Source organism: Fistularia commersonii, chromosome 3, assembly GCF_037954325.1.
Source record: "Fistularia commersonii isolate RoL2024-O1a breed Wild chromosome 3, RoL_Fcom_v1.0, whole genome shotgun sequence".
NCBI lineage: Eukaryota > Metazoa > Chordata > Actinopteri > Syngnathiformes > Fistulariidae > Fistularia > Fistularia commersonii.
Window position 1 is genome coordinate 23,749,517 of NC_141286.1, and position 20,954 is coordinate 23,770,470.

A 20,954-nucleotide genomic window follows, 5' to 3' on the forward strand; every position below is an offset into this window, starting at 1 on the left:
TCTCACCTGGTCTCTTATCGCTATTTAGGGCCTCGCGATGCAAGTCCAGCACTTTGAGATAAAAACTTCCGGGTCGCTTGTCGGACCGTCAAAAGTTACAGAATAGGGCAGAAAAAGAAACCCTGCTCTCTCTCTAATGTGCGGACACATTTGAGATTCATCTGAGACACTGGCTGTCTTGGAAATTGGAAATTGAGTCTTTTTTTTGGGTTTATTTTAACGGAGAGCAAATCCCCCGACCCGTCTGACCCGCCTCACCACTCGGCGCCGAGGTCTGCGGTCGAAACCGAGCCGAAAGCGCCCTCCCGTCCAAGGTTGTGCGCTTGGACTCAGGCCTCCTCCTTGCTGAGGTGATGCTCGGGCCGCGAGATCCTATCAGGAGCTGAAAACGCGGGACACGCCTTCCGTTATGGCTCGGTCCAAAGGCCAAGGCGACGGCGGAGGATACTTACACCTGCGTCCCGACTTCGCTGACAGTTTTTGTGCCTGCGGTTGGACTGAAGGCGGCAGAATGTCCGGCCGGGTTCTAGCAACGCTGCTGCTTCTGTCCTGCGCCGTTTGCGCGCGCTCAAACGAGGAGGCCGAGGCGAAGCAGTTCCTGGAGATGTTCGACGTGCAGGCCACCGAGCGCATGTACCAGTACTCGCTGGCGTCGTGGGCCTACAACATCAACATCACCCAGGAGAACGCCGACAAACTGGTGAGTATCTTGAACGTCGGCCGGCGGAGGTCGTTCCGCCGCCGCGGTGACTAACGCCGTGTTTCTGAAATTCTCCTCCGTCAGTCGGCGGAGGGGAAGGTCTGGGGAAGCTTCTACTCCAACATGTCGGCCGAATCCCAGAAGTTTAACATCGACCACATCAAGGATCGGCAAGTCAAAATCCAGCTCGTGTCCCTGCAGGACAAGGGCGCCGGCGCCCTCTCCCCGGAGAAGGCCGAGCACGTAAGGCCCTTTCCGGCCCGAGGACTTCCCGTCCGTCGGCAGAACCCCGACTTATTTCCGCGTCTTTCGTTATTTGCAGTTGGACCAGATCATGAGCGATATGAGTACGATCTACAGTACGGCGACCGTGTGCTCCCCGGGCGACCCCAGCAAATGCCAGACTTTGGAGCCAGGTACGGCCGGCGGCGAGCGCGGACGCAAAGCGCTGTTTATCATTAACGCGCGGCTGCTGAGCAGGCCGGGGGCTTTATCAAAACACACACACACGGGGAGAAAAATCATGCCAGCCAAGTGGGATACATGCATCTGTAAACACACACACATAGTCATTTATGTAGATGTGTATCTATTCATGCACATATAGCATATATGTCTATACACACACACATACACACTCACGCCAATTCCTGTAGAAGTGTTATACACAATTAGCACACCCATCTATACACACACACACACACACGTATTTATGTATGTAGACATATGTATCTACTATCCACATAAAATAGATGCATCTATACACACACACACACATTTATGTATTGATGTATTATTTATTTATTTTTACACAGAGTTTATGTATCTAAACACACTCGCACACACACATACACTCTCCACCTATCTATGTTTGTAGACATATGTACAATAAACATTTATGTACACATATTCATCTGTTACATGCATCTATAAACACAAACACACACACACATGCATATTTATGTATGCAGACGTGTATATATACACAGTGAGTATATACATAGAGTATGCACACACACACACACACACATGTTTATGACACATGTATCTATCTATGCATCTACTTATGTAGTATTTGCATCTTCACACACACACACACACACACGAATTAGTTGTATAGAGATATGTACGTATTATACACATAGAGTACAAGTCTCTCTACACACACACACACACACACACAAACTCCTGCCAATTTCTGTACGTTGACATGTACCTATTTATACACCTAGAGAATATGTATCCATACACACATACAAATGTATTTATGTATATAGACATGTTTATCAATGGACACACATGCATATATGAGTCTACACACAAACACACACACACACACCGAAGTATTTATGTATGTTGTACATACTATTATCATACACGTAAAGTAGATGTATCGATGTATCTTTACACTCACACGCTTCATTTGTGGACACCTGTGTGTGTTATTGTACATATTTAGAGTTTTTATATGCTTATGTGCGTGTGTGTGTGTGTGTGTGTGTGTGTGTGTGTGTGTGTGTGTGTATTCCCTGCGCCTGCAGGCCTTGAACACGTGATGTCCACCAGCCTGGACTACGAGGAGCGGCTGCACGTGTGGGAGGGCTGGAGGCGCGAGGTGGGGAAGAGGATGAGGCCTCTGTACGAAGACTATGTGGTTCTGAAGAACGAGGCGTCCCGGCTGAACGGTGAGGGGGCGGGCGGGCGGCGAGGGGGCGGGGCCTGCGTCATGTGACCTATCACCTCAGGCCGCGAAGGCAACGGCGCGTTGTTTTTTGGAGCTCCGGCAGATCTTTATCGAAGCACCGGTGCAAAGCTTATCGACTGCCAGTATTAACTTATAACACTGGAAAGCAATGAATATTGGTCCCTTTACATAGGAATTTAATTCCTTACGGAAGTGGGTTCATAAATGATTTTTTTTCCCTATTTAAAATGGCGGAAAAAAAATTTGTCCCGACATCCCCCCCCCAAAAAAAAACACAAAATAAGAATATTAATCTAGAAAACCCCTGAAAAAGAAGGATATTAATAATGTAAGGGACACAGACGACTGCAGATGTTGGCGAGTGGTAACAAGGCTTCGAACGTAGAAGCTGAGCCAGAAATGTGCACTTACAAGGAAATTAACATTGCAATTAATTTATGATGATTATTGAATAAGATTAACTGAATTGTAGTTTTCTTCACTGTTTTCTATTTATTTTTTTATTCATTTTCCTCTGAATCACTGCCGCTAGAAAATGTTTTTTTCTTTAAGAATTGATCTAGCCGAGGGATGCTGGAAGCTGCGAGACGTTCTTCGAGGAGCATGAATTTCTTTTCCTATTTCAAGGATAAAAATTGCTTTATATTTAAAAAATTTGTGTATCAATTGATTCATATCTTAAGGGGCCACTGTACTTCCAGTTTTACTCTGAAGTCTTATTGTCACACTTGTACTTGTACTTCAGTACTTGCAAGCGTGTTTGTTTACTTTGTAAATACTATGTAAATACTATTTGTCCCAAAAAAGTATACAAGTCCATAATTTCCAGACTATAAGCCGCTTCTTTTTTCACACGCTTTGAACACTGCAGGAAAAAGAGCATTTCCAAGTCATGTTGATGTTACTGATATGTATTTAAAAGTAAAAAAAAAAAAAATTCTGTGCAAATATCTCATGTTCAAACATGGACACCGGTGGCTTATAGACAAGTATGACCTATATATGTACACATATATTTATTTTGTTTATTTTTAGCCGGTGCGACTTATACTCAGGCGCGCTCAATAATCCAGAAATTATTTTGCCCCACGAGAGTAAAGTACTTCACTGCAGACCTTTGTCATCGATAAAATCAGCATCTTCACTTTGTGGACTTCGAGTACGTTTGCTGAAATGCAATTTTTAACACGGTCAGAGCGAAGGATCCGAGTAGGCCGATAGCCTTTAGCTTAGCATCAGGCCAACCTGCTGAGGATTCCCTCTGATGTTTAGGGTTCAAAGATTACGGGGATTACTGGAGACACAACTACCAGACGGTGGACGAGGAGGGCCCCTTCAACTACACCGCGGATCAGCTGATGGCCGACGTCCACGCCATCTACAAGGAGGTGCGTTGCCGTACGGGCCGAGCGTCTCGCCTCGCCGCCGAGTCGCCCCTGACAAAGTGCACTCCGCCGTTCTCCGCAGATCCTGCCCCTGTACAAGGAGCTGCATGCCTACGTCAGGGCGAGGCTGACACAGGTCTACGGATCGCACATCGACCCGGAGGGACCCCTGCCGGCTCACCTCCTGGGTACGTGTCCTTGAGGGAAAACATCCGGTATTCAGACCGTCGGATGGTTTCTCCTCGCGCAGTCAAGATTAAGCTACACTTTGATTCGCTGTGGACCCGGATGGTGTGGTCTTTGTGACGTGAAAGAGCTAAACCAGGGGTGTCCAAACTTTTTTGCAAAGAGGGCCATATACGGGGAGGTGAAAATGTGTGACCGTTCTTTGAACCATTACTGCAAATTAACAATTTCATGAAATGCTTAATTGCAAACGGCATACTTTTCATGTCTTAACACTTGGACACTTAACAAATCACTCAAAGTCCCGCGGGCCGGACTTTGGACATGCCTGAGTTAAACGTTGTCATTTGCGGTGATATGTCAGGTGATATGTGGGGGAGATTCTGGACCAACCTGTACCCCTTGACCACCCCCTACCCGAGCAAGCCCCAAATCGATGTCAGCAATGCCATGGTGGAGCAGGTAAGGCCGCTCTGAAAATGAATAACCGTCTCGAACGCAACACCGCAGTCCGGGCTTTTATGATTTGAACTGAGACGTATACGGCGTGAACTCAAATTTCAGGGCTGGACGGAGATTCGGCTGTTCAAGGAAGCCGAGGCGTTCTTCGTGTCCGTGGGCCTGCCCAAAATGTTTGAAAACTTCTGGAACGATTCCATGCTGGTTAAGCCCACCGACGGAACCCAGGTGGTTTGCCACCCCACGGCCTGGGACATGGGGAACAGAAAGGACTACAGGTCTGTCCGAAGGTTTCAGACTCAAACAGAGTTGACGGTCATCGAGAGAGATACGACCGGGCAACTCGAATGGATCTTAATCCGACTTCAGCTTGATCTAAACTTCAAGATTATTTATCTCCTAGATGATGCGTCATGCTGAGTGTGTGTTTCTGCGTGTGACACATTGAGTCTCATCTGCCGATCAGTCGCCATAAAGATGTCCATAAATGTCAGATCACCGGGACATCTGTGTTTATCAATCTTAGTCATTGTTTTCCGACGAGGAACGAAGATAACACACAACTTGGTTTAGTGTAGCGACCGGTTGTAAAGTGCGACTAAATATGCGAGCACAACTTTATTCCGCCCTGATAGGCTGTTCTGTCAGCGCCCCTTATCTTATCAATCTGCAGTTCAATCCCTCGATATAACCCCGGCCTTCTATTGGCTCACAGGATCAAGATGTGCACCAAGGTCAACATGGACAACTTCCTGACCGCGCACCACGAGATGGGCCACAACCAGTACCAGATGGCGTACCGCAACCTCAACTACCCCCTTAGGGACGGAGCCAATGAGGGCTTCCATGAAGCCGTCGGAGAGATCATGTCCCTCTCAGCTGCCACACCAGAACACCTGAAGAACCTGAAACTCCTGGCAAAAGACTTTGTTTACGACAACGGTACGGCCGTGGGCGTCACGCGCTCCTCCGAATGGTAGCTAGCAGCTCAGTGGTTGAGGCTGTTGCTTCCCAGCAAGAAGGCTTTGGGTCTGATTATGGTCTCGCCAAGTTCTTTTGCATGGGTTCTGTCCGGTTTCTCCGTATCCCTCCCGCAGTCCAAAAACAGTCGGTAGGTTCAGTGAAGATCCAAAGTTGTCCATAGATGGGAATGAGAGAGTAAATACCGTAATTTCCGGACTATAGGCGAGAACTTTTTTCACGTAAACAACACTGCGGACATTTTTTTGCGGGGGGGCTAACGAGCTTCACACCGCTAAAACATTTATCCTCGTCACATCGGACCGATGAAATGACCGAGAAATTCTGAGTCCGTTCAACTCCGACACCGAAGAAGACGACTTTGACGGTTTTAGTGCGCAGGAGGAAGCCCGAGATAGCGATCTGCTAGCCGGCGCGGCTTATATTGAGGTGCGCTCACGAGTCCGGAAATTACGGTAGTTGGATATCTCTAAACCCAGCCATGTGATTGGCAACTCGCTGGTCAGGTTAAACTCCGCCTCTCGCCCATTGATAGCTGGGATTGGCTCCACCCCCGAACCTCCACGACTGCGTGTGCTCGATCGGGGCACAACTCACAACATCTCGATTTAGCATCCTCGCAACGCAGGGGGTCCAGGAAGTAAGCGTAGCCCAGCCTGTAATGGACAATAGAAATCGAGAGCCTCACAATTGAAGTGAAGAAGGCCAAGCGTTAACTTACACCTGAGACGACCTGCTGACCTTCTTCTGGTCCTGCTTTGGCCTGTATCGACGACGTCTCGCTCCCCCCGCAGAAACGGAGATCAACTTCCTGCTGAAACAGGCACTTACCATCGTGGCCACGCTGCCGTTCACCTACATGCTGGAGGACTGGAGGTGGCAGGTCTTTGCAGGAAACATCAGCGAGAACAGATGGATGGACACCTGGTGGGAGATGAAGTAGGCGACGCTTCTTACCGACAGAACTTTTTCTCCCCGACTACTTTCCAGGGATATTGATTATTTTCCTTTTTGTCTGACAGGAGGAAATATGTCGGGGTGGTGGAGCCGATGCCCCGTGATGAGACCTACTGCGACCCCCCGGCTCTGTTCCACGTGTCCAGCGACTATTCCTTTATCAGGTAACTCACAGAAAACCGAGATCAACAGGCTCTTTAACTTGGAAACAAAAGGAAGGAGTTTCTGAGATGTGTTGTAGGCCTTTTTATCTTGGTGACTCACCTACTAGTATAATGAGCCAATAGTTGACAACATGTTCAGCACTTCCTATTGGTTGCATGGCAACAGCACTATGACATCTTTGAGTGCAGGCAACCCCTGCGTCTGGGACGGACGCCTTCCAGATTTGTCCCTTCCAAAGCTACAAGTAGTCAATTTGAGCTTGTTAGGTTGATACCGGGTCCAAGAATGAACTGAGCGACCCGATCCCGCCTCCTCGCTCACCCGTGTCTTTATCTCTTTGGTGACGATTCTGTCGTGACTGCAGGTACTTTACGCGGACCATCTACCAGTTTCAGTTCCACAAGGCACTCTGTACGGCGGCCAACTACAAAGGGCCCTTGTCCACCTGTGACATCACAAACTCCAAGGAAGCGGGGACCAAACTCTTGTACGAGCTGAGCCCAGAACTTCACTCATCTCCTCTGCTGGTCTGTCTGGTTTGCCACCCTGGTCACTTTCCCTCACTGCCGTCCGTGTCTCTGTCAGGAACATGTTGAAGCTTGGAAGATCCCAGTCCTGGACCCGGGCTCTGGAGACAATATCCGGGGACACCAGGATGAACGCCGGCCCGCTGTTGGAGTATTTCGAAAAGCTCTACGTGTGGCTGCAGAAGGAGAACGCGAAAAACAACAACCCAGTGGGCTGGAGAGAAGCAATAGATTCATGTGAGTGCAGAGAGGCAAAGGTACAATGGGATGGATCCCCTCGTCTTTGCTTTGGGAGACAACGGAGACAAATGTTTGTTCCCCAAAATGTCAAAGTATTCTTTGGATCCTCAACCTGGGTATCCTCATCGGCAAGTTTTTCAAGTTATATTTAGGCGGCTGCAAACAGCAGGGTGCAGTTTATCAGCTCACCAACACTGACTTACTCTGGTTTTTGACTCCTACACAGTTTCTAAGGACTCCATCAAAGTGAGGTTGAGTTTGAAGGCAGCAATGGGCGACAAAGCTGTAAGTTAAGGTGTCTTACATCTTGCCATGAACTTGCGACGTGGGTACTAATCGGCCGTGATGTTTCTCAGTATTCATGGGACGCCAACGAGATGTATCTGTTCAAGGCCAGCATTGCGTATGCTTTGAGAGAGTACTACAGCCAGGAGAACAAGACCCTCCACTTCACGTTAGTACCGTCCAGTCAACTCACTCTGGCAATTGAGATTTCTTTCCTGGCTGCAGTTTTGCTTTATGACCTCCCCATCTGGTTGCATCGTCAGTTCAGAGAACATCCTGGCCTACAAGGAAAGAGCCAGAATCTCCTTCTACATCGTGGCGACCGACCCCAGAAACCCCTACAAGTACATCCCTAAAGCGGATCTGGAAGCTGCCATACGGTGAGCCGGGGTCTACCCGCAGGCGTCACGCCGTACCATAGAAGATACTTAGAAAAAGTCCGTCCGATACCCGCCCCTGCCGAGGCAGTAGATGGTTCAGTCCGTATCCTGGACCTCTCTTGAGACGGATGAATTAAATTGAGATGGGTGGACTCAGGAGCGTACCTGAACATGTACTCTTTATCCGTACCCTTAATTCCAGGTTGTCCCGGGGCCGAATCAACAACGCCTTCCAACTGGACGACAAGACGCTGGAGTTCGAGGGCATCCGGGCGACTCTCGCGCCACCCGTAGAACAGCCAGTAGAGGTGTGGCTGGTGGTGTTCGGGGTGGTGATGGGACTTGTGGTGCTGCTGGGTTCCTACCTCATCATCTCTGGCGTTCGAGATCGCAAGAAGTAAGTGGGATTCCCAAGCCTCTTACATCTCCAGAACCCTCAGCAGAGCCGGGAGACGACCCGTGTTCTTTCCGACCTCGCAGGAAGTCCGAAAAGCCGGCGATGGAAAACCCTTACGACATGAACGGCGACGGGCACGTCAACAGAGGCTTCGAGGACAACCCTGATGAGCAGACCGGTTTCTGAGTCAGAGAAGGCTGTGCCTTGACGCCTGTACATATTTACCTTCCTTGCTATTTTGGGCACTGAGACATTTGTTGATGCCGATACTTAATCCCAGCGATTTGCTCTTCTTCACATCGATTTATGTAGAAAAACAATATTTTGGGCTCTATTTATCAATTTCATCGACAGGGTTCAGCCCCAAGTCCTACTATTTCCCCCTGGGGAGACCCGACGGCAATGAAACCGTCCAATGGTCGGCCCAAGGTGCGAGAGTCAGGAGGCCGGGGGGCTTTGGCTTCCTTACAGGATAACCTCATTTAAAAAAAACAAAATCAACAACCCAAATACTGAACAGGGCAACACGATTGCGGGAGTTATCCTGTACCACTCGTCCCATCGCCACATCTCGGTTTTTTTTTCGCCGGGCTTTGTTGGGTTTATAAAAAAATACACATCTAGAAACCAGTTCGGACGCTCTCACTTCCCGACGATTACGTATCTGACTTTTTAAAACATGTACCACTCGTGGGACATGCAGCGAAACGCCCACCGGCGTAGTTTAACATGTACATATTATATTTAATTTAACGATTAGTGGAGATCAGCGCCAGTGGTGGACGGCTAGCTCACGGTTCGGAGGGAGATTTGTGTAAATACTTGTGTTTGGGTGGAGCTTCTGGGCGGATCACGGGTCACGTCGGAGGCTCCGACCACCGCTTGGAATTCGATGCCGCATGCAAGTACTCGTTGGGCCAAATCTTTGTATTGCTTCGACGCTGTCGTGAACATTTGATTAAAGCTGACGAGCTGTGTTGTTGACACTTCGCTTTATTACAGAAAGTCACATCACTAGAAAGGAATTCAAATACACCTTCATGTTTGTGTAGCCCTCACAAACGTGCAGTACATTTTTAAATTAGATATTGTTTTATGATACATAACTACGCAGCTCTGCAATAGCAGACTTTGGCACCTGGGCGTCCGGTAGGACGTACCCCGCCCCTTAAACTGACTTCCTGTCACGGCTGGATGATGAAGAGAAAAGGGTCCTGATCCTCCTTGGGGGTCGCCATATCCACCGACTCGGTGTTGTCTACCTGGATGAACCAGCCGCGGTGCAGGGCCGACTCGAACTTGCGGTGACTGGACATGCTGGACTCCATGTAGAAGAGGAAGGCCAGCATGGTCTCATCGCTCTTGGAGATATCCCTCAGCCTGTGCCTCTCGCACGTCTGCGGAAGAAGGACAACCGGTCAGGAGACCCTCGGGTTCGGGGGTCGGCCGGCGGACGACTCGAGCCCCCTTGCTCGGTACCTCCACTCGGAGCACCACCTTCCCGCCGTTGGTGCAGCACCGGAGGAAGCAGTCGGAGCCGGTGAAGTTCAGGACCACCGGCAGGCCCTGGAAGGAGTGGTCCGGGTTGGTGGCCTTGTAGTAGTAGATGGTCATCTCCTCTGCGCACAGAAGAACACAACTGGAGCCGGGCCAGGGGGACCGAAGGCTCCTTTTGGGGGCGGGGGAGCGGAGAAGCCTACCTGAATTGGATGAGATGAAGGGGATGCTCTGTGAGCAGATGCCTCGCAGGTACAGGTTGGTGGCCAAATGTTCTATCGGCGTGTTGAGCGTCTTCAGGTGTCTGAAGCTGGCGCCGCCTCTGGAGACTTCAGGCGAATTGCGGATTAGACTCGGCGTGAGTGAGATGAAAGATGCCAAGCAGTCGGGTGGCTTCGCTCACCGAGCTTCACCGAGCTGGATTCTGACACCAGCACCACGTCGTCGTAGGTGCACCAGGTCCCGCCGCAGCCCTCGCAGTGGCCCGAAGGGTCGCAGCCCCTTCCTCTCACCACGGAGACGCTGGTCTTTGTCATGGTGACCACCAGCAGCCCCCGATCCGGTCGGTCCTCCTCGTCACTCTGGCAAACGTCCTCCCCCGTCACCCCGTCCTCATCTATCTTCTCACCTCCCTCCTGCACCATCTCCATGCTGAACTTCAGCCGGGTGACCTTCTTGTCGACGGGTTGAAACGCGTCCGCCCCCGAGGGCCGCCGGTCTTCGGAGACCTGCTCCCACTCCGACTTGTGCACCGTCTGAGAGCCGGGGAGATCGACAGCTCAGCTTGTCGGACGCGCTACCAGCTGACTCCTGGTGCAAATACAACTACAACTACAGCGTCCCTGACCTGCTACCTCCTGTTCAGCAATCATCTTTCTGCCATTAATCATAGTGGTGGTAATAACAGTAGTAATAGCAGCGTAATTACACAGTTATTACATAGTAATGCAGACTGAAAATATTTCATATCTGGGACGCACCAGCTTGGGGCTCGCCTTGGCCAGCTGCCCCGCCAGCTCCTCCGGTGTGAAGCCCTGCAGGTCCATGTCGTTTATCCGCAGCAGCTTGTCTCCCTTCCTGTCCGGAGAGGAGAGACCGTCAGCGGCGGCGGATCGGCAAACCCGTGATCCATCATGGGTCAAAGCGTCTTTCGTCCAATCTTTTTGAGTGAAAGAGTGAGTCAGCGTGAAGTAGGAAGTGTACTCTACGCGCACACAGATTTCCAGACTTTTTGGCCCTGAGAAAGTCGAGATTTCACCCTTGTTTTTTTTTGGTTTGTTTTTCACGGGGGAGTTCCCACTTCCTTTTTCTGCTGGAACTCCAAGTGCTCACCGCACAAAGTGGCAAGCATACAAGTCAGCGTGCCCACGGAACCATACTAACACCTTACAGTCATTCATTTTGTAAACGGTTTGACTGGCGTGACGTCACCTCCTCGTCCGAAAAAGAGTCAAAATCACATATGTGTTATTATCTAGTCATACAGCTGTTATTAATCTGTTATTAACGTGTAATAACGAGGTATTCATTTTTCCTGCGATATAAAAAAACGCCCTCTTGCCATTACACTCCTTTAAATGAAAACAGGTCAGGAGATGTGTTGTATTTTATAATTTCGTAATTTCGTCGCCCCTCACCTGACAAACGGCTTGTCCCCGCCCCCTCCTCCTACTCTGTTCCGGCCCTTGGTAACACTTTTCACCTGGTACTGGTGCTTCCCCTCCTGGACCGTGTGAACGATGAACACGCTTCCTTTGGCCAGAGATTCCTGAAAAGAGGTTAGAATTTTATAAAAAAAATAAGCGTAAAAAAGAACAAAAAAAAACAACATTCGGAGGTGTAGGTCACCCACGTTAGGCTCCATGGCGCCGGTGTCGGAGACTGGATTCCACGGCAGGGACGCCGCAGACTTTTAAACCCTCGGCGTGTTTTGCTTCTGCTTCCAACAAAGAGGAAGTAGCAGTATACGGGGAGTTCAACCGGAGCCGGGGAAGGGAAGTGATGTCAGAGGAGGAATTAGGCTGGATGGATCTGATGAAAGTGGTCCGAAAGGAGAACTTACAGCATAGGAGAAGAAGGTTTTTTTTTTTCCCTTAGAAAAACACTTTATTTTACAAATGCAGACATGTTAACAAGCGCTGCCTTCTTCTTGTTCCAAGACGCCTGGCCTTCACCTTGCACTTCCACGGCGTCCAGTTTAGGCCCAGAATGCAATCTGGTCGTAAACGACGCTAAATTAATGGCTAGTTTTGCTTTTCCAATTACACGGTTTAAAAAATGGCGTGTTTTTTTTTGTTGTTTTTTTTATTTTACCCTCGCAAATAAAAACAGGCTTCAGGAAGTGACGGCAAGAAGGTTAAAAACATCCGTTTGGAGACGAAAAGAAATAATAAACTTTATCTAAGGCGCCTTACTCGACACTCATTGACATCAAACAGAGACTCACATATAGACAAAATACAGATTTAAAAGAAACGATAAAAATAAAAACAATTAAATTGGTTAAAAAAAAATAAAATCAGCAAAAAAATACAAAGCAACAAGTTAAAGAAGAAGAAAAAAAGGAGGAGGAAGATCAATGAAGTCCACAAAGCAGCCACACACACACATACACACACACACACACATTCAACATTGTTGACAAGACTGCTACTTCCTTATTTTTTATTTATGATTTTTCTGAGCAAAGCAGCCGGTGCGTGCTGGTGCCGGTGAACGTCCACGCCCTCCAGCAGGTGATAGCGGGGTGGAAGAGGAAATGACCACCAAGAACATGGGAAGTGGAGACGCGCAACTTCTCTCCCATGGACGGCCTGAAGAGCAGCGGAAGTCCACGCCATGTGGTCCCACACGCTCGTAAATGTTTTGCTGCGCTGGCTGTGTGTGTGTGTGTGTGTGTGTGTGTGTGTGTGTGTGTGTTGTATTGAACCAGTAACAACACCATGTCCTGGGGCCGTCGCACATCGTGGAGTGTTCGATTCTTTCCATAATCTCCTACCGAGGTTCTCTCCATGTTCTCCTGCATGTCTACCTTTCAGGTTCTCCTACCTGAGTCCTTTCCATGTTCTCCTGCCTTAGTTCTTCCCAAGTTCCCCCTTTTAGGTTCCCTCCATGTTCTTCTTTCTCTGTTCCCTCCAGGTTCTTCTACCTGGATCCCCTCCATGTTCTCCTGTCTAGGTTCCCTCCATGTTCTCCTGCCTGGGTTCTCTCTATCTTCACTGAAGACCTTTAATTGTCTGGAGATATGAATGAGAGGACGAATGCTTGGCTGTCCATGTGGACCCTGTGATTGACAGGTGACAGGTGCCAGTTAAGCCCCGCCTCTTTTCGCGAGGTCAGCTCTGAACCGTCATGTTCCCGGTTCTACTCCGTTCTTGCCGGGTTCCACCGCTTTTAGTGTCACGTTTCACGTTCCGGCGGGTTCTCCGGGTTTCTCCGAGAACCAAAACACCAGCCGACCACCGTGACGACTCTTCTTCATCATCACGCGTCACATCGGGAAAACACACACACACACACACACACACACACACATACATGCTATTTCCAGCGTTCCCCTGACAGGCCAGCAAAGTCCGGCTAAATCTGTATTCGGCAGGGCGGGTCGAGTTACGCCGGCCTCGCGTTCCTCTCGCAGAACTCCGGGTCTCCTCCTCCGTCACACGCCGGCGCCGCCACACGGAACTCCCGTCCAGCAATTTCCAGGTCGTGCGCGGGCCACGTGCGCTCCACAGCCCGACTCCCGCGGCGGATCCGGTTGACCTTTCCGTAGGGTAAGGGTCGCTAACGCCACGAGCTAACAGACACACGGTATTTGAGCTTCTGGGTTTTGATGCTAAAGGAGAGAAATCCCCATTGATTAATTGTCATTAGATGTGTTTAAATTCCATCTGTGAATTTTTGGGGTGAAACTTTATAAACCTTTTCTTATGAAACTTCCTGTCCACTTGTTATCATCGCTATTTGTTTTCCTGACGCTCCTCAACTCCTCTCTCTGAATATACTCTTCTCTTTTTTTTCACGAATTTTAAAATTATTATCAAGTAGTTTTTGAAGTATCTTGTTTTATTAAATCACTCACTGCGTTGGGTTAGTTTTGTAGGTGTGATCTCCCAGGACGGGTGCCGATGGAGATCCTGGATGTGTTGATCATCGGGGCGGGGCCTCACGCCTTGACCCTGGCTAGCCTGCTAACCCGCCCCGACCTGGACCAGGACCAGGACCAGGACCGGGAGCCGGACCCGAACCCCGGACAGGACTCACCCTTGTGTCCGTCCAGTCCCGACCCGGAGACGTCCAAACGCCAAAACACCTGTAGGAGGAGGACGAAGAGGAAGGTAACGAAGGGTACGTTTGCCTTCACTCGCTCCATCTGGGATCCCGTTTCGCCACCTCAGGTTGAAATCCAGAACGTTCAACGCAGGCGGGACGCCGGAGGAGAAACCGACGAGGTCCACGATGTCCGCGGGCGCCGCCGGGCCGCCGCTCAGCCTCGCCGTGGTCGATTCCTACGGGAAGTGGGCGGCTCTGTGGGAGAGTCAGTTCACGGCTCTGGAGATCCCACACCTGCGCTCGCACGCGCTGGTGCACACGGACGCTCGCAACAAGGTACCCACGCCACGGCGCCCGAAAGCTCGCGGCTTTTTCGGTTTCACCTTGCGGCGTGCGCTCCTCCACAGAGAGCTCTGCAGGAGTTTGTCCGGGAGCACGGCCGCGGCGCCGAGCTTCACGGCCTCCCGGAGCGGGCGTACATCCTGGACGAAAACGCCTTCTTCAGCGACACGCGCCTGGGCAGGAAGGAGAGGAAGCGCCTGCCCGTCTCCTCCACGGTGAAGAAGAGCCCGGCCCTCAGCCTGCCGGGAACCCGGCTGAGCGTGGACTTCTTCAGAGATCAGGTCCAACGGCGGCGCCTCGCCTGAAAATCCTCCGTCACAATAACTCACCTGGCGTGCCGGCATGCTAACGTAGCGTGAGCGTTTTGGGAAAAAAAAAAAAAACCCGCATGAAGCTTCAGGTCAGTAAAGGTCGAGGTGGTTCCGGCGAGCAGACGAGGAGATGTTCGTCTGAGAAGGTGACCGGGTGAATCCTCCAGGTGAGGAGACACGGACTGGACCGGCTGCTGGTGAAGGGCACGGCGACGCTCGTCCGGCCCGTGAGCCGAGACGCCGGCGCCGGGAGGCGGGCGAAGCACTTCGACGTGTGTCTCGCCGACGGCTCGGTCCTGCGGGCCCGTCGGGTCGTCATGGCGACCGGTCCGACACGGGCGCAGATGGCCAACGTCCCGCCGTGGGTGAGCGACATCGCGGAGAGCTACCCGGAGGAGCGTCTGCGGCACACCGTGCAGCTCATGCACCCCAAGCGTGAGAACCAGGGGGGCGGGACTTCCCCCGCCGAAGGTTAGCCGACTTCCTGTGAGGGATATGAACGCCACGCGGACGCCGGATAAATTCCTCGTGTGTGTGTTTAGATGTGTGTTCTGCAGGCCAGAGAGTGATGGTGGTGGGCGGAGGTCTCACCAGCGCCCACGTGGTCGCCATCGCCCTGCAGCGCGGCGCCAGTCACGTGACCTGGGTCATGAGGAAGCACCTCCAGGTGCGGTTCTTTAGCACGCCGCGATGACCTTCGGCCTCACGTTCCTCACGTCTTCGCCCGTCCCGCAGCTGAAGCAGTTCGACGTGGGCGACGTGGAGACCCTGGTGGGGCGCTACTCCCACGTGGAGCACGGCGTCAAGATGGACGGCCGCGCCTACCTGAGGCAGTTCTACGGCGAGCGGAGCCTTCACAAACGCCTCGCCATGATCCGCCAGGCCCGGAAGGGAGGGGCCGTCACCCCGGAGGCGTACATCCACCTGCGGCCGTTTATTTCCGAAGGCCGAGTGGACGTGAAGACGTACTGCCAGGTGACCCCGCACTCCACAGGAAGTGACATCACGGCCAGGCGAGGGGGAAGGGGAAGCGCGCCGTGCCGTGGTACGCTAGCTCTCACTCTTCCAGGTGACGGAGGCCAGGTGGTGCTACCGGAGCCAGGCCTGGAGCCTCTCCCTCAGCTCGGGCGACCGCTGGGCCGGCGACGCCATCTGGCTCGCCACCGGCTGCAAGCTGGACGTCAGACAGGACCCGCTGCTCTCCGAGGTGATGAGGGAGTTCCCCATCCAGGTGAGCCGCGCCCCTCCGAGTCTACTTGAACAAGATTTGAATCAATGACGGGCTACGATTGATCCCGCCGAGGCGATCGACGGCCTGCCGTGCGTCTCGGAGAGCCTGCGTTGGGCGGAGGGCTGCCCCGTCTACCTGATGGGCCAATACGCCGCCCTCCAGGTACGGCTTCGCCGCGCGCTACCGTGACCTGCTAGGAGAGCGTCCGTTCACGGCCGTGTGTGTGATAGGTGGGACCCCACGCCATCAACCTGGCGGGCGGACAGGCCGCCAGCGCCAGGATCGCCGGCGACATCCTGCGAGGCGAGGCGGTCGCGGGGGATTCCGGGAAATCCAGAGCGGAGGAGTACGTTCGGCAGATGCAGGGCCTGCTGTGGCTGTGAGACGCCGCCAACGTTTTGGATAGCAGTTTGGAGGAAAACAGCGAGGGAAAGAAAAAAAAGACATGATGCACCTGCTGCGACTGCGTTCTTCTTCTCTTAAAGTACTCACGTCACGGCAGGGGCGGGCAGTTATTTCTTATTTAATTTTTAAATGTGAAATTTAAAATTTAAAAAGTGTTTAATCTGTTGATGTAGGCCAACTAGGTATCATGTCAATTGAACTAAATGAAAATTGCAATTTAAATATTTTGGGGTATTTTATTTCAACTTTAACATTATTAATGATCATAAAAATGTACCAACATTATATTGTATTATATGTATGCATTATATGTATCATATGTAATCATCCATACACAATTGAAAAAAAGGAAAAAAAAAAGAAGTTTCTAAATTCAGTATTAATTGAAAATACTTGTTCAAATATTCAAAGAAAATAGTTTGGCTGGCCGGAGAGTGTGTTTTCAGTGTGTGACGTCTTTTAAATCAATAGAATAGAATTGAACCCTTTTAATCCCTGAAGGAAATTGGTGATTCCTTTTGCTGGAAGGCTCTAACATGACATCCATTCACTTGAAACATGATTTTATTGCTGTCGGGTTTCCTTCTTGCAGAAAGGGGAGGGATTATAAAGTTTGACGGCCTCATGCAAGCTTCTATGGCGTTCTGTGGTGCTCCTCGCTGGTCTCAGATAACACTGGAAACCGCCGTGTCAGACATCCGCAGCATGGCTCTGCAAACGTTGAAAGTCCTGAGTCTCCTGAGAAAGAACAGGCGGCTCTGACCTTTTTTGTATATTGCATTTGTGTTTTAATACCAGTCTAGTTTATTGTCTATATGGCACCCAGGCACTTGTACTCGTCCCCATCAGTGACGGAGATGGGGTTTGGACCGGTCCTCCGATCCAAAGGGTTAACGTGTCCAGTCCAGGACATGCAGGACAAGGACGGCATCATTGCAACACAGTGATATTGTTAAATTAATTTTAAGTGAGATGAAATTGTGACCTCAACGGATCAGCCGAAGAAGGCTGTTTGTCCAATCAATGTCTTCACATTTCATGCAGTTCCTATTGTGGCCACTAGAGGGCGACAACGAGGCACTTTACAGAAAAAGAAGGCCGGAGAGAAAAAGAGTTTCCCACCATCCTGGAACTGTTCAATCTGTTAAAGATCATTTTAAGAGTCAGGGGCGACAGGGCTCTCCCTTGTCTGCGTAGGTTTTTATCTCTGGGTTCCTCCCAAAGTCCAAACACCTGCAGGGGGTTCAATGCAGACCCTGAATTGTCAGGACGCGTGAATATATATGACAATCAGAGTGAATGGTTTTTTGTTTCCACATGGCCTCGTGTTGAGATGCAGGACAAAACATGAATGAATGAATGCAGAGGTTTTCATTTCTGACACACACCTTTGCGTCTGTGTGTGTGAAAGTGCCGCTATTTATATATTTGTGTAATATGACTGCACATTTGCAACCCCCCCCCCAACTCGCCCATAAAGTGATTCATTGTGAAATATGGGGAAGCTGAAACCGTAGCTTATCTGCCCGTTGCGCAGCGCAAGACCACAAATTCAAAATGTGGGCGGTCAAAGTCGAGGGACGTGGACAGTCCAGTGGTCACCCGGCGGAGTGTCACAAGGGAGACGAAATGATGCAAACACCACAGAGGAAAATTCCCAGATAATGAAAGACTGGAATCCCTGTTTCGTCAGAGACAGGGATTCCAGACAAGAGAGAAGAGAGAAGAGAGAGGGACGTAAAGAAACCCAAAATTCACATCAGACGGACTGAAAACCTTCAAATGAATAAACACTACTTTTATAAATAATCACAGCTTCAAGGCGACAAATCCTAAACAAGTCCGCTTGGATTTAAAAGTCGAGCCTTGAAATGATTTGATGTTAATTTTTCTTTTTTTTTTCCATTTTCTCGCATTCTTTCCACTCATGTGATTTATCAAGTTGGAGTTTTTTTATCTTTTTGGTCAAATAAATGAGGAGAGGAAGAAGATGGACCCGCCCGGATCGTGCCCTCGGGTTGCCAGACGTCCCGCAGAGATCCTATTTGACCCGGCGGACCGGCCCCTCCTCCGGGCGCTCCCAGCACGCCGTCCAGCAGGTGTGTTTGCACACACTCCTGTGACACATGACCCGACGCAGCTGCATGAATGGACCGCCAGCGGCCCGCAGCGGGAAACTTCGCTTTAACCCCGGCGCCCAGATGTTCCCCTTTGAATCCGTGACCTGGGGACCACATGACTCCCGGGGACTGTAACCATGGAGTCTTGAATTGAAGTGTCCTTTTAAGTGCTGATCTGAATTATTGCTAATATTATTATCTCACATTATTAACATGTCATTATTTCATTATCACATCAAAAATCTGAATTATTACTTATCTTACATTATTAACAATGGTATTGTATGAAGAAGTCTGGAGTGGCAGAGAAGTATGTTTGAGTGCCGTAAGACATGTATGCCAGCTGTGAGATGCTGGTGAGGTGTGCAAACAAACAAAACAAACATATATCCATATATATATATACATATATATATGTATATATATATATATACACACACACACACACACACACACATACATGCATACACACACACAGATATACAATATATATACACAGGAACAACTGTGGTATTGTATGAGGAATTCTGGAGTAGCAGAGAAATATGATGAACTGGTGCAGGACATGTATGCTCGCTGTGAGATGCTGGTGAGGTGTGCTGTAGGAGTAACAGAGAAGTTGATGTCGACAAGTTGGTGATTGAAGTAGATTACATTGTTATATGTAACGTGAGCCGGGAGCAGTGGAGGGAAACCCTCAAGCCGGTGAGGTATGCTCTTGAAAGGTAAGGAATGAAGGTTAGCTGCAGCAGGACAGACTATGTGTCTGCATGAGAGGAACATTTGGACATCTCCCAGGAGCCGCAGGTGTTCGAACCCCCTTCTCAACCCACTTTCCCCGACATCAAATTGCCAGAGTTGGCCTCCCCGCCCCAAATCCCCATCATGACCCCTGGAGGTTGACCCTGCTTCCTGTTAGGTCGCCGGGGTGAAAGCGCCCTCTCTGGAAACGCTTCTCCATGGAAACAAGTGCACCTCCTTCACCGCTGACAGATGACACTTCCAATAACTGCTTTACCTTCCACTTCCCCACGAGAACAAAACAAGTGTAACTTTGGCGCAAAAATGCAATTTTCTTTTTTTCTTTTTTTGTTCCGTTCGTGTTTCCAGGCCAAATTCAACCGTTTTACAGTTGTTGTTTTTTTCCAATCTGTGCTCCATCCTTCCCCGCAGAACGCCGTTTGGCCTAGTTCTCCTTTCCTTCTCGCCGCTCTGCTGAAGGACTGAGTCCGAATCAATTTATGTGATTTGGTCGACAAGGAAACAACCTTTTCGCGTATCGACTGCCGCGCGACTTGTTTTGCTACGTCTTCGGTCGGAATCACCTCTCTGCAACAGACGAAATCTTTTTTCCCGTGTGCGTTTACCAGGTTGGGCGACGCAGAGCTTGTCCTCTGTAATAGCTTGGTAATTACAGCTTATTACTAATGAATTACCGCGTTATAACACGGCGCCGTTGAACTCGCGACGCCGTTTGGTACGAGCCGCCTTTTTCTCGCATGACACGACGCCGCGATCGGGGGATTCCTGCGGAATGGGATCGGAGCATCTCAGACAGTTACGATTCCCCCGCGCTGCAGAAGCTCTCGGGCGGCCGTGATTGCATTCAGATGGCTGGACGACACAAGAGGCTAAAATCAGCTGCCAAGATTTAAAAGGTTTTTTCAATCTTAAGTCTCCGACCCAATAAGTCTGGTGGAGCGGATCCGGCGCCACTTTTATTCTTCTAACCTCCTTTAAGCCTCGTCAGATCCGGGCTTTCCCCGCCAAAATATAGGGCAGTTGTGAACCCGACCGGAGACCGGAGCGGAAGCGTCATCGCTTCCCAAAAAAAAAAAAAAAAAAAAGTCACGGTGAGTCATTGTTCGCCTTCGTACAACCTTGGGTTCAAAATCGATCACGCCGGAAAAGTTCTGCCTCTTCACCCTAAAGGGAACCGAACGTTACCCTTCCTCGGTTTCGGGAGGCACATCGATTATTTCACAAAGTCACGAAGATGCTTTTGCCTCTCAGGCCGTCCTGTTACAAGTATTGGATGGAACGGCGTTGTTTCGTGTCGTGATAATGTCGTTACACTGTTATTACAATGTCGTTACCGTATTTGGAGCGGACGGGTGTGTGCAGTGACGTGAAATCGGGGGGGGGGCTTCATAAAAAACACGATAAAAAATACATTTGTAAATGTTATTATTGTATGATTCCAACGGTAACAATGATTTTTATTGTCAATGTCACTGAATTTGTGTATCTATATATATATAGCATATAGCCGGAATCGCACTGACCAGTGGTGGCTTTCCACCTTAGCAATATTCTCTATTGAGACGGAAATACTTGTAAAACTAAGACAAGATAAAGAGGGCTTTTACGCCAAAGTCATAGAGATGTTTGTCCAGGACAGGATTTCAC

The 20,954-nt window shown here is 50.0% G+C and overlaps 3 protein-coding genes across 4 annotated transcripts; 2 read left to right on the forward strand and 1 right to left on the reverse strand.

Moving 5' to 3' along the window:
• The first annotated feature begins 511 nt into the window (after window positions 1-511).
• ace2 (angiotensin I converting enzyme 2) lies at window positions 512-8,553 on the forward strand. The gene is made up of 18 exons (XM_086140043.1): window positions 512-700; window positions 785-943; window positions 1,023-1,116; window positions 2,242-2,385; window positions 3,678-3,793; window positions 3,873-3,978; window positions 4,341-4,438; window positions 4,541-4,713; window positions 5,151-5,377; window positions 6,211-6,355; window positions 6,439-6,537; window positions 6,903-7,025; window positions 7,124-7,302; window positions 7,532-7,590; window positions 7,662-7,759; window positions 7,854-7,970; window positions 8,173-8,367; window positions 8,451-8,553. The coding sequence occupies exons 1-18, from the start codon at window positions 512-514 to the stop codon at window positions 8,551-8,553; spliced, it is 2,424 nt and encodes an 807-aa protein (XP_085996169.1).
• A 789-nt stretch (window positions 8,554-9,342) lies between these two features.
• LOC147235924 (uncharacterized) lies at window positions 9,343-11,813 on the reverse strand. Its single transcript, XM_086144300.1, has 7 exons — window positions 11,717-11,813; window positions 11,502-11,632; window positions 10,845-10,941; window positions 10,268-10,619; window positions 10,068-10,193; window positions 9,847-9,986; window positions 9,343-9,764 (listed from the first exon to the last, which is right to left on the reverse strand). The coding sequence occupies exons 1-7, from the start codon at window positions 11,726-11,728 to the stop codon at window positions 9,552-9,554; spliced, it is 1,071 nt and encodes a 356-aa protein (XP_086000426.1). The 5' UTR covers window positions 11,729-11,813; the 3' UTR covers window positions 9,343-9,551.
• Window positions 11,814-13,505: 1,692 nt separating this feature from the next.
• On the forward strand, window positions 13,506-16,859 carry LOC147235925 (uncharacterized). Of its 2 annotated transcripts, XM_086144297.1 has the most exons (10): window positions 13,506-13,637; window positions 13,959-14,211; window positions 14,288-14,472; window positions 14,544-14,759; window positions 14,957-15,260; window positions 15,332-15,456; window positions 15,525-15,764; window positions 15,859-16,020; window positions 16,093-16,182; window positions 16,251-16,859. In XM_086144297.1, exons 2-10 carry the CDS (start codon window positions 13,992-13,994, stop codon window positions 16,401-16,403), a joined length of 1,695 nt encoding a protein of 564 aa, XP_086000423.1. In that variant the 5' UTR covers window positions 13,506-13,637; window positions 13,959-13,991; the 3' UTR covers window positions 16,404-16,859. The 2 variants fall into 2 exon arrangements, with proteins under 2 accessions (XP_086000423.1, XP_086000425.1); XM_086144299.1 differs by lacking the exon at window positions 13,506-13,637 and having other exon boundaries at window positions 14,088-14,201.
• The last annotated feature ends 4,095 nt before the right edge of the window (window positions 16,860-20,954 follow it).

What these genes read in the sequence shown, in the direction of transcription:
- ace2 (XM_086140043.1), top strand. Translation starts at nt 512, where the DNA reads ATGTCCGGCCGGGTTCTAGCAACGCTGCTGCTTCTGTCCTGCGCCGTT. An exon ending in AGGAGAACGCCGACAAACTG is followed by an intron (nt 701 to 784) that starts GTGAGTATCTTG and finishes CTCCTCCGTCAG; the next exon opens with TCGGCGGAGGGGAAGGTCTG. An exon ending in GCAATGCCATGGTGGAGCAG is followed by an intron (nt 4,439 to 4,540) that starts GTAAGGCCGCTC and finishes CTCAAATTTCAG; the next exon opens with GGCTGGACGGAGATTCGGCT.
- LOC147235925 (XM_086144297.1), top strand. Translation starts at nt 13,992, where the DNA reads ATGGAGATCCTGGATGTGTTGATCATCGGGGCGGGGCCTCACGCCTTG. An exon ending in ACGTGAAGACGTACTGCCAG is followed by an intron (nt 15,765 to 15,858) that starts GTGACCCCGCAC and finishes TCACTCTTCCAG; the next exon opens with GTGACGGAGGCCAGGTGGTG. An exon ending in TGAGGGAGTTCCCCATCCAG is followed by an intron (nt 16,021 to 16,092) that starts GTGAGCCGCGCC and finishes GATCCCGCCGAG; the next exon opens with GCGATCGACGGCCTGCCGTG.
- LOC147235924 (XM_086144300.1), bottom strand. An exon ending in GGGGACAAGCCGTTTGTCAG is followed by an intron (nt 10,942 to 11,501) that starts GTGAGGGGCGAC and finishes CTCTCCGGACAG; the next exon opens with GAAGGGAGACAAGCTGCTGC. An exon ending in CCAAGGCGAGCCCCAAGCTG is followed by an intron (nt 10,620 to 10,844) that starts GTGCGTCCCAGA and finishes CCCGGCTCTCAG; the next exon opens with ACGGTGCACAAGTCGGAGTG.